At 42.9% G+C, this 13,556-nt stretch overlaps 1 protein-coding gene across 1 annotated transcript in view; it reads right to left on the bottom strand.

Annotated features, from left to right (window-relative positions):
- Positions 1-13,556, bottom strand: part of LOC139246167 (SH3 domain and tetratricopeptide repeat-containing protein 1) — a 182,535-nt gene that overhangs the window by 116,264 nt on the left and 52,715 nt on the right. Inside the window, exons 4-8 of the mRNA XM_070871392.1 lie at positions 12,998-13,103; positions 12,583-12,726; positions 11,817-12,006; positions 2,417-2,490; positions 2,057-2,252 (exon numbers count right to left, since the gene is read on the bottom strand). Coding sequence (XP_070727493.1) covers positions 2,057-2,252; positions 2,417-2,490; positions 11,817-12,006; positions 12,583-12,726; positions 12,998-13,103 — 710 coding nt within the window. The remainder of the gene's footprint in view (positions 1-2,056; positions 2,253-2,416; positions 2,491-11,816; positions 12,007-12,582; positions 12,727-12,997; positions 13,104-13,556) is intronic.

Here is a 13,556-nt window from a genome sequence, read left to right as displayed (position 1 = left end):
AAACAGCAGACACTCAGGGCAGCGCCCAACAACCGGAGCCCCAACTCATGCGCTCTACAAGGAAGCGTAAACCACCAGAGAGACTTAACCTGTGATCCCAATAAGACTTTGCGGGGGTGGTGATGTCATGTATTCAACTGTCATTGTAATACATGTATAAGCTGACCTAAGTTGTACACCTTGAGAACATTGATCACAAGGGGTTGAACTTGTGGGAGACACTCCTAAGCTGGACTTTCAGGTATAAAAGGGGAAGCTCCACCCACCTTCATCACTTGAGGTCTTGGTAATAAAGGTAACTGGTCACAGAGTGACCTTCTCTCAAGTATGGGCCTCGTGTGCATTTATACTGTATAGTAAGGACATATCACTGTGAACTCATCCTTTTTTTTGGCATGGAAGCAAGTCATCCTCGTTTCAAGGGACCGCCTATGATGATGATAATAGCCCCAGAAGCCTACTTTGAATATTTAATGAAGATACATTAAGAATAGTTGGTCTAGTTGAGCTGAAGTACTAATTCAGTGGTAAACCCATCACGGAGGAAAATGTAGCACCGTTCTACACTATTCATTATTTAAAAGACCTGGATAATATCCTCTCTTCATCCACTTTTTTCCCAATAAAAGCCAAATCAGTTCGGTTAGCCTCTCCTCACACCACAGAGTTTTAAGTCTTAGAACACAAAAACAAAATACTGCGGATACTGGAACCTGAAATAAAAACAGAAAATGCTGGAAATCTCAGCGGGTCAGGCAGCATCTGTAGCGAGAAAAACAGAATTAACGTTTCAGGTCGATGGCACTTCGTCATCGGTACCGCAAGGGTCAGTGCTTGGGCCTCAGCTACTTACAATCGATAATAATGACTTAGATGAGGGGACCAAGTGTAATGTATCCAAGTTTGCTGATGATACAAAGCTAGGTGGCAATGTAAGTTGTGAGGAGGATGCAAAGAGACTTCAAGGGGATATAGACAGGCTAAGTGAGTGGGCAAGAACATGGTAGATGGAATATAATGTGGAGAAATGTGAAGTTATCCACTTTGGTAGGAAAATAGAAAAGTAGTATATTTTTTAAATGGAGAGAGATTGGGCAATATTGGTATTTAGAGGGACCTGGGTGTCCTTGTACACAAATCACAGAAATTTAACATGCAGGTACAGCAAGCAATTAGGAAAGCAAATGGTTTGTTAACCTTTGTTACAAAAGGATTGGATAGTAAGAGTAAAGACATCTTACTACAGTTATATAGGGCCTTGGTGTGACCACACCTGGAGTACTGTGTACAGTTTTGGGCTCCTTACCTAAGGAAGGATATACTTGCCTTAGAAGAAATGCAACAAAGGTTCACTAGACTGATTCCTGGGCAGGGGATTGTCCTATGAGGAGAGATTGAATAGACTACGCCTATATTCCTTCGAGTTTAGAAGAATAAGAGATAATTGCATTGAAACGTATAAAATTCTTAAGGGGCATGATAGGGTAGATGCAGGGAGGACGTTTCCCCAACTGGGGAGACTAGAATTAGGGGGCATAGTCTCAGAATAAGGGGTCGGCCATTTATGACTGAGATTGAGGAGAAATTTCTTCACTCATATGGTTGTGAATCTTTGGAATTCTTCACCCCAGATGGCTGTGAAGGCCGTTGAGTATATTCAAGTCAGAGATCGATGGATTTTTGGATACTAAGGGAACCAAGGGATATGGGGATAGTGTGGGAAGGTGGAGTTAAGGTATTCTCAACTGCCCAGTTCTTACTACTTTATGTCACATAATCACAAGTTCATTATATACATCTTTGATGCTATTCTTTTCTTTTCAATTAGGTGTACCATTTCAATGGTGACCCAGCCTCCGATTCATTGTTTAAGTGATTGTTCTTCATTTGCAAGATGGACAGTGAGTATTGAACCATAAGGTGAAAATAGCTCAACTTAATGGTCAATGTTCACACGTGCACTTTCTAATAGAGGTCACTTCATAGATGATCAGAGTAGGAATTATGGGCTACGGCCTTTCAGCTCAGTTTCACAATTAAAAGAAAAACTACTTACAGTGGCGTAAAGTCATCTGGTTTCACGTGATTTATTTTCACAAATCCAGTTTTTCCACTTGCTTCATTTTTCCCCAGAAACCACTGCATACATGTGCTGAGGAAGCCAATGATCTCAATCCTATCCCCTGTATGGAAGCTCAACTCCTCAAGTCCAACACCTTCATATTCAACCACTGCCACGCAGGACCCCTCTCCTGTCCAGACAAGTAAAGCATGGTAAAATTAACTTTAAGACAATACCATTTATTTTTAATGCAGCTTTACCTCCCTCATGTTTAATTAATTTTTTCTACCTGTAATATTTTTTTCCGAAAACAATTCATACACTGTGAACTGTTGTAAAACGTTAGCACCTTACCAAGTGGATGAGAAAATTCTGCTGCCATGTCACTCGGTACACCAATGCCTTCACTGTACTTTTTGAAAAACCATCTGAAAACAGACAAGATTCCAGCTTGAATTATGAAATGATTCAGCCCATACAACTTGATTAGTTTTAATTGTTTGAGCCTGAATGTTCTCACCAGCTTGTAAACTATGTCCACATTTATGAAAATCCCCATGTTTCCCACAATGTAACTTTATGCCTGCAATTTTCCACTCATTGCAATAAATGGAAGAAAAATCATGGGCTGGCAAAAGCAGAAGTGGAAAATCCCAGCCACATGGTACAAGATTGTTCTCTTCATTTATTTTCTGTGCTCCTCAGGACGAGGGGTATTGAACACAGTATTAACATGGAGCACTTTCAGGATGTATAACTGGTATAGAAGGACAGTAAAATTCCCTTTACCCAACAACTTGCCTTGACTAAAACCGCAGAAGAGCACACCTACAGCAATAGTTTATATTTTGTCATGTCAGCTTCGCTTATGGCCTCCGACTGTGATTGCCAATGAACATGAAATTATGAGCACCGATCCTACAATGATGAGTAACTAGGTTACCTAAAATGATTTTAAGAGGAGCCTCACAGCCAGGAGAGGCTTTTATCCTCTCAGTTTAGGTTGGATTTGAACCTCAGCTCCTGTTAATATGTCATATGTTCCTGTTTTCTCATGAGGCTAATATTACCAATCATTCATTTCTAATGCTGAAGATTCTAAAGTGGATAGAGAGAAAGCACAGAACTAATGAATATTTTTTGCGGTACTGGAGGTCCATCAGCACAGGTGCAATTAAATCCATCGATAAATCACCACTTTTACTAACTCCCACCAAGTCCCGTTTACCCATCACCCATGTGCTTGGTGACGTACATTGGCTCCTGGTCTGGAAACGGCTCGATTTTAAAATTCTTATCCTTGTTTTCAAATCCCTTCATGGCCTCACCACTCCCCATCTCTTTAACCTCCTCCAGGCCTACAATCCTCCGAGATGTCTGTGCTCCTCCAATTTTTGCGCATTCCTGATTTTCCTTGTTCCACCATTGCTGGCTGTGCCTTCAGCTGCCTCGGCCTGAAGCTCTGGAATTAACTTCCCAATCCTCTCCGTATCTCTACAGTTCTTTCCTCATTTAAGATGTTCCTTAAACCTACCTCTTTAACCAAGCTTTTGGTCACATGTCTCAATATCTCCTTTTTGTGGCTCGGTGTCAAACATTATTTGATAATCTCCTCTGTGAAGCATCTTGGGAAGTCTTACTATATTAAAGGCTCTATATGCTGGACTGGGAATGGAGGCCTCGGATCGCAAGTCTACGTTCCTCCGGGACTACCAGGTACTTTCGTTAAAAAAATTTCAATCGGAGGCATCCGCCCACAGGAAGCCGCTGACCGCAATTTAATGTAAATTGCTGTTGTTGTTTCGGAGAGGAGTGAAAAAACTGAGGGGGAAAGAACTACAACTGCAAATTGTCATTTTTAACCTTTTGGCATAGCAGACATACAACAAACAGTGCAGAAAAATGTCTCAAAGTGCTTTACAATAAGGAGGAAATAGATAGAATGAACACCGAGAAGGGGGAACGGGGGAAAAATTAGATAGGCTAAGATGAAAAATTAGAGGCAAAGTCAAACATGAAGGTTTTGAGGAAATCTTTGAAAGCAGGCAGGCAGATGGCAAGCCAGATGGAACTGGGAAGTGAGTTCCAGAGGGTAGAATACAGGGACTGAAATGGCATACATCAATGGTGGAGCAAGGCAGCAAGACGTGAGGAGAAGCTTGATGCTAGAAGAGAAAAAGGAGTGTGCAGGGCTGGAAGACAGCAAGAGTCCTCTAAGGTGCACAAACCCATGAAGATTTGAAAACAAAAAGTATTTTGAATTCAACACACATGGGTGTAGAGAGCCAATGAATGACTGGGATAATGAGAATATGGGACTTTGTGTGGTTGAGGATGTAAGCTGCACATTTTTGGATGGGTTTAAATTTGTGAAGGGTTGAGACCTGGTAGGAAGGTGTTAAAGAAGTCACACCTTGCGGTGATGAAAACATGGACCAGGTTTTCAGCAGTGGAAGTTCAGCATGGGACAGGGATAGACAATGCTGCAGAGGTAGAAGAAAGTGATTTTGGTATTGGAGGAAGCTGAGTTCAGGGTCGAGCAAATCACCAAGATTCTACACCTCAACTCAACCTTTCTAGCTGCCATTCAAGCTAACAGAATTGATCTCAGAAGTGCTAACAGGAACCAAAGAGGATGGCCTCAGTTGTGCCGACATTCAGTTGGAGGCAGTTTTGACTCATTCAGGTCTTGAAATCGGACAGGTAACTTGAGAGTATGGCAGCATCCACTGGGTCATTGAAGGAGACATCAAGGTAAAGCGAAGAGTTGTTGGTAATCATGTGGAAGCTGATTATACTTCTGGATAATGTTGCCAAAGGGTAGCATGTAGACAATGGGTGGTGAGCAAGGATGGACCCTTGGGTTGCATTAGAGGCCATCATGTGAGCAGAAAAGAAGACATTTGCAGCAATTTAGTGCCTCTGTTAAGTCAAATAAGAGCAAAACCAGGAAAGAACATGCCACATGCTGGAGTACAGAGGAGAAATACTGGAGGAGAATGAAGTGTCAAGGGTATTGCAGGTGCCAGAGAGGTGAAGGAGGATAAGGAGAGATAGGGAGCTACAGTCAGGCACAGGATTGTCATTTGGGACTTTGACCAGTGTAATTGCAGTGCTGTGAGCAGGGTGAGAAAACTGATAGATGAATTCAAATAAGGAGGACATGTGCACATAAAGAAGGATGTGTTCATTGCCTTTCTCAGTGTCCAGCAATGAGATTCACAGCACCACAGCAGTTGTCAGGCATCCAACTATAATCTGTAACTTGAGCTAAAACCAAAAAAGATTTAGTTTTAAAAAAAATACATTATGGTGATGTTCATGGTGGTGGGATTAGACATGAAGGCACCCACCCTTTATATGAAGCCCAGAACATTCTAAAAAAATCAGCAATCTGTGAGGATCATTGGCATGATCCGGGCCTAGACCTCTAGCTGGGCCCTGTATCCGTTGTGTGGCAAGCCAGTATACTAATGTTCCACCAAGCTGGGGACCAGAAAGCTCCTTGGGAGACACCACATCCAGCCGCTCCCCTCTTACAACGGTGAATTATAATTGGGGTGGGAAAAGGCTCTGACCTCAAAAAGGGCCTGCAAAACCTGGCAGAGAAGCACAGGACCCACTTCCACTTGACTCCCACCACAGCAATGGCAGAAGAGCACCCGGAGAGTAGCGCGAGAACACACCAGACCAGCGGGGGTAAAAGAGCGAGCTGGGAGTAGCGCCCAACGGACCTATGAAGGGCGAGAAGTAGAAAGAAATCAAAGTGTGCTGTCACAGGAAAGCAGTTAAGTGATTGGTTGGTTAGTATTTCTCTCTCTTTTTTTCTAAACTTGGGCATTGGTTTAAATTAAGAGCTGAGATTAAAAAACCAAACGTTCAAAACTTTAAAACTTAATTGATTAAATAAAATACATTAGAGATGGCAGGGTACACGATGTGCTGCAGCTGCAGTATGTGGGAGCTGGTGGGCACCAGTGTGAGCCACGGCGACCACAGCGGCAGTAAGTGTTAGAGGCTCGAGGAACTTCGGCTCCGAGTTGATGAACTGGAGTCCGAGCTTCAGACACTGTGATATATCAGGGAGGGGGTAGAGTTACCTGGACACTGCATTTCAGGACGCAGTCATACCCCTTAGCTTAAATAATTACAATTTGGTCCGTGGTCAGGGACAGGAGGGTGTGACTACGAATGAGGCAGGCATGGGGACTCAGGATGTAGTAGTCTCAGCCCTTGCTCTTGTCCAACAGGTACAAGGTTCTTACTCGCTGTGTGGTCTAGAGCAGGGACTGCAAGGAGGATGAGCAAACTGACCACAGCACCGTGGTACAGTGGGCCATTCAAGTTGGGGGAGTAAAAAGAAATGTGGTAGTGGTAGTGGACAGTATAGTTAGGGGGATAGATACTGTTCTCTGCAGCTGAGAGCGTGAGTCCCGAAGGCAGTGTTGCCTGCCCGGTGCCAGCCCAAAGGACATCTCCTCTGGGCTGGAGAGGAACTTGGAGTAGGAGGGAAAAGATCCAGTTGTCATGGTCCACGTAGGTAACAATGACATAGATAGGACAAAGAAAGAGGTTCTGCTCAGGGACTATGAGCAGCTAGGGGCTAAATTAAAAACCAGAACCACAAAGGTAATAATCTCTGGATTATTACCAGAGCCATGAGCAAATTTGCATAGGGTAAATAAGATCAGAGAGATGAACGCGTGGCTCAAAGACTGGTGTGGGAGAAATGGGGTTTGATTCATGGGACACTGGCACCAGTACTGGGATAAGAGGGAGCTGTTCCATCGAGAGGGGCTTCACTTGAACTAGGCTGGGACCAGTGTCCTGGTGAATTGAATATCTCGGGCTGCAGATAGAGCTTTAAACTAAATAGTGAGGAGTGGGGGGAGTGATCAGGTGAGTGGAAATTTAAAATGTCAAAGAGAAAGGAGAAGGTAATAGTGCAGGGTAATGATAGGGGTAATGATAACCGGCGTGTGACAGGAAGGGACAGAGCGTATCAACATAAGAGTGCATCAGAAAATGGGGTCAGAGTAAGGAAAAATGGTAAGAAGACAAAATTAAAAGCTCTTTATCTGAATGCACGCAGCATTCATGACAAGATACATGAGTTGACGGCACAAATAGATACAAATGAGTATGATCAGATAGCCATTACAGAGACGTGGTTGCAAAGTGACCAAGACTGGGAACTGAATATTCAGGGGTATCTGCCATTTCAGAAGGATAGGCAGAAAGGGAAGGAGGTAGGGTAGAACTATTAATAAAGAATGAGATCAGTGCAGTAGTGAGAAATGATATTGGCTCATAAGATCAAGATGTAGAACATAAGAACATAAGAAATAGGAACAGGAGTAGGCCATACGACCCCTCGGGCCTGCTCCGCCATTCAATAAAATCATAGTTGATCTGATCATGGACTCAGGTCCACCTCCCTGCCCGCTCCCCATATCCCCTTAATCCCTTATCAGTTAAGAAACTGTCTATTTCTGTCTTAAATTTATTCAATGTCCCAGCTTCCACAGTTCTCTGAGGCAGCGAATTCTACAGATTTACAACCCTGAGAGAAGAAATTTCTCCTCATCTCTGTTTTAAATGGGCGGCCCCTTATTCGAAGATCGTGCCCTCTAGTTCTAGTCTCCCTCATCAGCGGACACATCCTCTCTGCATCCACCTTGTCAAGCCCCCTCACAATCTTATACATTTCGATAAGATCACCTCCCATTCTTCTGAATTCCAATGAGTAGAGGCCCAACCTACTCAACCTTTCCCCAGAATCAACCTAGTGAACCTTCTCTGAACTGCCTCCAAAGCAAGTATATCCTTTCGTAAATATGGAAACCAAAACTGCACGCAGTATTCCAGGTGTGGCCTCACCAATTCCTGGTATAGCTGTAGCAAGACTTCCCTGCTTTTATACTCCATCCCCTTTACTAATGAGAATAAGGTGGCAAGAAATATAAAAACAGACAGTAAGAGCTTCTACAGGTACATAAAAAGGAAGAGAGTAGCTAAAGTAAACATTGGTCCCTTAGAGGATGAGACAGTGGAATTAATAATGGGAAACAGGGAAATGTCAGAGACTTTGAACAAATATTTTGTATCGGTCATCATGGTAGAAAACACTAAAAGCATCCCAATAATTGATAATCAAGGGTCTATTGGGAGAGGGGGAGAACTTAAAACTGGACCTGATGGCCTATTTCATTGGGTCTTACATAAGAACATATAAACATAAGCAGGAGTAGGCCATACGGCCCCTCGAACCAGCTCCGTCATTTTATACAATCATGGCTGATCTGATCATGGACTCAGGTCCACTTCCCTGCCCGTACCCCATAACCCCTTATTCCCTTATCGGTTAAGAAACTGTCTGTCTCTGTCTCAAATTTATTCAATGACCTAGCCACAGCTCTCTGAGGCAGTGAATTCCACAGATTTACAACCCTCTGAGAGAAGAAATTCCTCCTCATCTCAGTTTTAAATGGGCGGCCCCTTATTCTAACATTATGTCCCCTCGTTCTAGTCTCCCCTATCAGTGGAAACATGCTCTCTGCATCCACCTTGTCAAACCTCCTCATAATCTTATACGTTTCGATAAGATCACCTCTCATTCTTCTGAATTCTAATGAGTAGAGGCCCAATCTCTTCAACCTTTCCTCATAAGTCAAACCCCTCATCTCCAGAATCAACCTAGTGAACCTTCTCTGAACTGCATTCAAAACAAGTATATCCTTTTGTAAATATGGAAACCAAAACTGTACACAGTATTCCAGGTGTGGCCTCACCAATACCCTGTATAACTGTAGCAAGACTCCCCTGCTTTTATACTCCATCCTCTTTGTAATAAAGGCCAAGATTCCATTGGCCTTCCTGATCACTTGCTGTACCTGCATACTAACCTTTTGTGTTTCATACACAAGTACCCCCAGGTCCTGCTGTATTGCAGCACTTTGCAATTTTTCTCCAGTTAAATAATAACTTGCTCTTTGATTTTTTCTGCCAAAGAGCATAACCTCACACTTTCCAACATTATGCTCCATCTGCCAAATTTTTGCCCACTTACTTAGCCTGTCTATGTTTTTTTGCAGATTTTTTGTGTCCTCTTCACACATTGCTTTTCCTCCCATCTTTGTATCACCAACAAACTTGGCTATGTTACACTCAGTCTCTTCTTCCAAGTCATTAATATAGATTGTAAATAGTAGTGGTCCTGGCACTGATCCCTGCGGCACCCCACTAGTTACTGATTGCTAACCCAAGAATGAACGAACCATTTATCCCGACTCTCTGTTTTCTGTTAGTTAGCCAATCCTCTATCCATCTTAATATATTACCCCCAATCCCGTGAACTTTTATCTTGTGCAGTAACCTTTTATGTGGTACCTTGTCAAATGCCTTCTGGAAGTCCAAATAAACCACTTCCACTGGTTCCCCTTTATCCACCCTATTCGTTACATCCTCAAAGAATTCCAGAAAATTTGTCAAACATGACTTCCCTTTCATAAATCCATGCTGACTCTGCCTGACTGAATTATGTTTTTCCAAATGTCCTGCTACTGCTTCTTTAATAATGGACTCCAACATTTTCCCAAACACAGATGTTAAGCTAACTGGTCTATAGTTTCCTGCTTTTTGTCTGCCTTCTTTTTTAAACAGGAGCATTACATTTGAGTTTTCCAATCTGCTGGGACCTCCCCAGAATCCAGGGAATTTTGGTAAATTACAACCAATGCATCCACTATCCCTGATGTTACTTCTCTTAAGACCTTAGGTTGCAAGCCATCAGGTCCAGGGGATTTAACCACCTTTAGTCCCATCTTAAAAGAAGTGGCTGCAAAGATAGTGGTTGAATTCTACCCAAATTCCCTAGTTGTGAAGAGGACACAAAAAAATCTGCAAAGGGACATAGATAGGCTAAATGAGTGGCCAAAAATTTGGCAGATGGAGTATAATATGGGAAAGTGTGAGGTTATCCACTTTGGTCGGAAAAATAAAAAAGCAAATTATTATTTAAATGGGTAGAGATTACAAAATGCTGCATTACAGAGGGATCTGGGGATCCTTGTACATGAAACACAAAAAGAAAGCATGCAGGTAATTAGGAAGGCAAATGGAATGTTGGCCGTTATTGCAAGAGGGATGGAGTATAAAAGTAAGGAAGTCCTGCTACAACTGTGCAGGGCGTTGGTGAGACCACACCCGGAGTACTGCGCACAGTTTTGGTCTCCTTATTTAAGGAGGGATATACTTGCATTGGAGGCAGTTCAGAGAAGGTTCACTATGTTGATTCCTGAGATGAAGGGTGGAGCAGGTTGGGCCTATACACATTGGAGTTTAGAAGAATGAGAGGGGATCTTATTGAAACATGTAAAATTCTGAGGGAGCTTGACAGGTTAGATGCAGAGAGGATGTTTCCCCTCATGAGGGAATCTAGAACCAGGGGGCATAGTTTCTGAATAAGGGGTCGCCCATTTAAAATGGAAATGAGGAGGAATTTCTTCTCTCAGAGCGTCGTGAATCTTTGGAATTCTCTGCCCCAGAGAGCTGTGGAGGCTGTGTTATTGAATATATTTAAGGTGGAGATAGACAGATTTTTGAATGATAAGGGAGTGAAGGGTTATGGGGAGCGGGAAGGGAAGTGGATTTTAGGCCAGGATCAGACCAGCCATGATCTTATTAAATGGCGGACCAGACGCTAGGGGACAAATGGCCTACTCCTGCTCCTAGTTCTTATGTTCTTATGTTCCTATGTAAGGAAATTGTTGGCATGATCGTTACTAGTATTTGAGGGCGGTAGGAAATTGGGTGGCATCATTATTCTCTGCCAGTCATGATCAGTTTAGCAAATAAAATACTAGGATTTAGATCTCCAAAACATCTAGGGGTAGAAATTGCTGTAGAATTTGAAAAGTTTTTCTCCACCGCAGTCAACGGGGCAGAGATACCGGAGAAATTCAGCACTTTGGTTTTTTTTCTCTGTAATGCGGTTTTCCGGTCAAGTGCGGGGCAGAAGTGCCCTCACAGCCGGGCCGCCACCCCGATCAGGCATCAGTGCCACGTTGATGATGTCAGCAGTCGCTAATGATGTCTATGCGACGCGGCACGTCTCTCCCCTTCAGTTAAAGGGGAGAGCCGCAGCAAACTCTGCAGCCACTTCAATGTTGCCCAGTGGGCCACCAGGGAGGGTTTCAAGCGGGCCAGCAGCTTGGCACCCAAGAGGTGGTGCCAGGCTGCCTGTTGGCAGCACAGCCGAACCCGGGGGCTTAGTTGTCGGGCCAACCTGTCAGTTGGACGACAAAAGAAAATCACATGACGGCCTGGGAGTGCGTCCTCCCCTTAAGGACGGCCTTGCCACCATTTCACAGAGAGTGCACCGACAGCAAAGTCTGTCCGGGGCACTGGCCGGTGGCGGGGCCGATCCCATGGGGCAATTTCGGGTAAGGGGCAATTTCGCGAGGGAGTCTCCGCCAGACAGTAAGGGATCAACGTGTGCATGAAGTGGGAGGAAAATGGGCAGAGCGGTCCCAGACACCGCTCCGCTCCTGAGGAAGGGCAATTTCTAAAATGGCAGCCCCCCCATGGAGAGTCGGCGGCCATTCCGCACCACCCAGTGGCCATCGATTTCTGGCAGTCAGAGGCCTTATCAAAGGGGGAAATTTCAGCCCCCTACTCTCTTCACAAAATAAGTTAATTTCCTTACAAGTTCAGTATTTTAAAGCAACAATGATTGGAAAATTCTGGCACCTACTGATGAAAAGGGATGAGAAGCTCCATGTGCGATTTTGGTACTAAACCCTTCTTTCCACTGACCAGAGACTGTCCTGACCATTTCAAACCTCTTTTTGTATTGTCAACAACAACAAAGTCATTCTGTTTGAGCTTCAGGTCATTCTCTTCACATTTCTGGAGACTGACTGGACATCTTACAAAAAACACACCTAAGGAAAAAACAAGGAGCAAATATTGATTTACAAACATTTTTTGACTTCCAATCCTGATCTTGCCACAGTGTAGTGGGGTCAGGGAGAAGTCACCTCATTTTAATATTGCTCGCACTTGACCAGACAGACTAGTTATTTCAGTGGAGGCTGCTTGATCTGGGGGTACAGGCTAGCCCTTTCTCTTCTGAAACATCCTTTAAGGGTACTCATTGGCCTCCTTTGGGTGTCCAAGTGAGGGACGTAAACTCCTGGCCTGACAATCCCGCTCCACCTGGCTAAGTCCCATTCAGATGCAGATGACCTTGCTTGTGGTGGATGGAGGTTCACCAGAAGGGTCATGGATTTTGGGTCCCTTGGTTTGCAACAAGGAATTCATAACTGAAATATGGACAGTTTTGAAACTAATGAACTTTCAGAAATAAAAATAGGCGATTTGGTCCATTAACCCCATTGTTACTTGATATTTTTAATGTGATAATAAGCTTTGTGCTCATGTCAGTGCTAGAGATTGAAACACATTTCATTTCAGGCATTGAATATCAGTAGTAAACAATTCAGAATAACAGATCTCACCTTCCTGTAAAAGAAGACCTTTGCACATTATTTTGAGAGACTCTTCACTTATCTGGACCTCAATCCAAGCATCCTCTTCATCAAGACAATTCAGCCAAAAGCCTTGATCTAACAGTAGGTTCTCCATGCAATGACCAACAAATCCTATCCAGCAACAGAAATTGTAATCACAGGTTACAGTAAAGTGCAAGCCATTGATCATCTAATAATTTATCAATTAACATTTTCTACTTAGTAATACCAAAAGATCTCCACAACAGAGATAAAAAGTACAATTTGCAATGTCAACACGTGTATATAAAGCATATCTCTTATAAAACATTATAAAGAATGTGGAAAATGTTAAAGGTAAACTACAAATAAATCACGTACATCTGTAATATTCAAACTACATTGAAAGAACAAATGTTTCTACCTAGTGAGTAATAGGTTGAAAATTTCCACATTTCTTCAAATGTTTTAAAAGTGATCACAATCAAGTCTTGGTCGCTATGTATGGACAGCAATCTGGCTGAAAGCTCCTGAAATAGTGAGGAAAAAAATTGAATTAAGTGACTACAAAAGAATTGATACATAGCAGAATGACAACTTGTACTGCTAGGGTGTAATATTCTTAGACCAATCAATATTTGCTTTGGAAAGCGAAGTTTAAGAGGAAACATAATCAGCATTAAATTACACAAACATTTTCTATGTTATACGTAGAGAAGATGCTATAAAGGAAAAGTGATGATAGGGTAGAGTTTCTGTTTTGGGCAGAATCGGGAAATTACGCCTAAAATGCACTTGAAAACAGCAAACTAGGCTACACTTCACGTTTCCACTAAAATTCATTTGCATAATCACAATGTATATTTAAAGAGTGGTAACCTGATGCCGTTTTATTAATACAACTGAAAATGGGTTCATCAGCTAAATTAAACATTTTTAATAAGGTTGTCCAGTCCTCCACCTGTGCGTAACCTGATTTAAAA

This window comes from Pristiophorus japonicus, chromosome 2 (assembly GCF_044704955.1).
Source record: "Pristiophorus japonicus isolate sPriJap1 chromosome 2, sPriJap1.hap1, whole genome shotgun sequence".
NCBI classification, from domain to species: Eukaryota; Metazoa; Chordata; class Chondrichthyes; family Pristiophoridae; genus Pristiophorus; species Pristiophorus japonicus.
The sequence above is the reverse complement of the archived record's forward strand: the minus strand, read 5'-3'. Positions and strand labels throughout refer to the sequence as shown.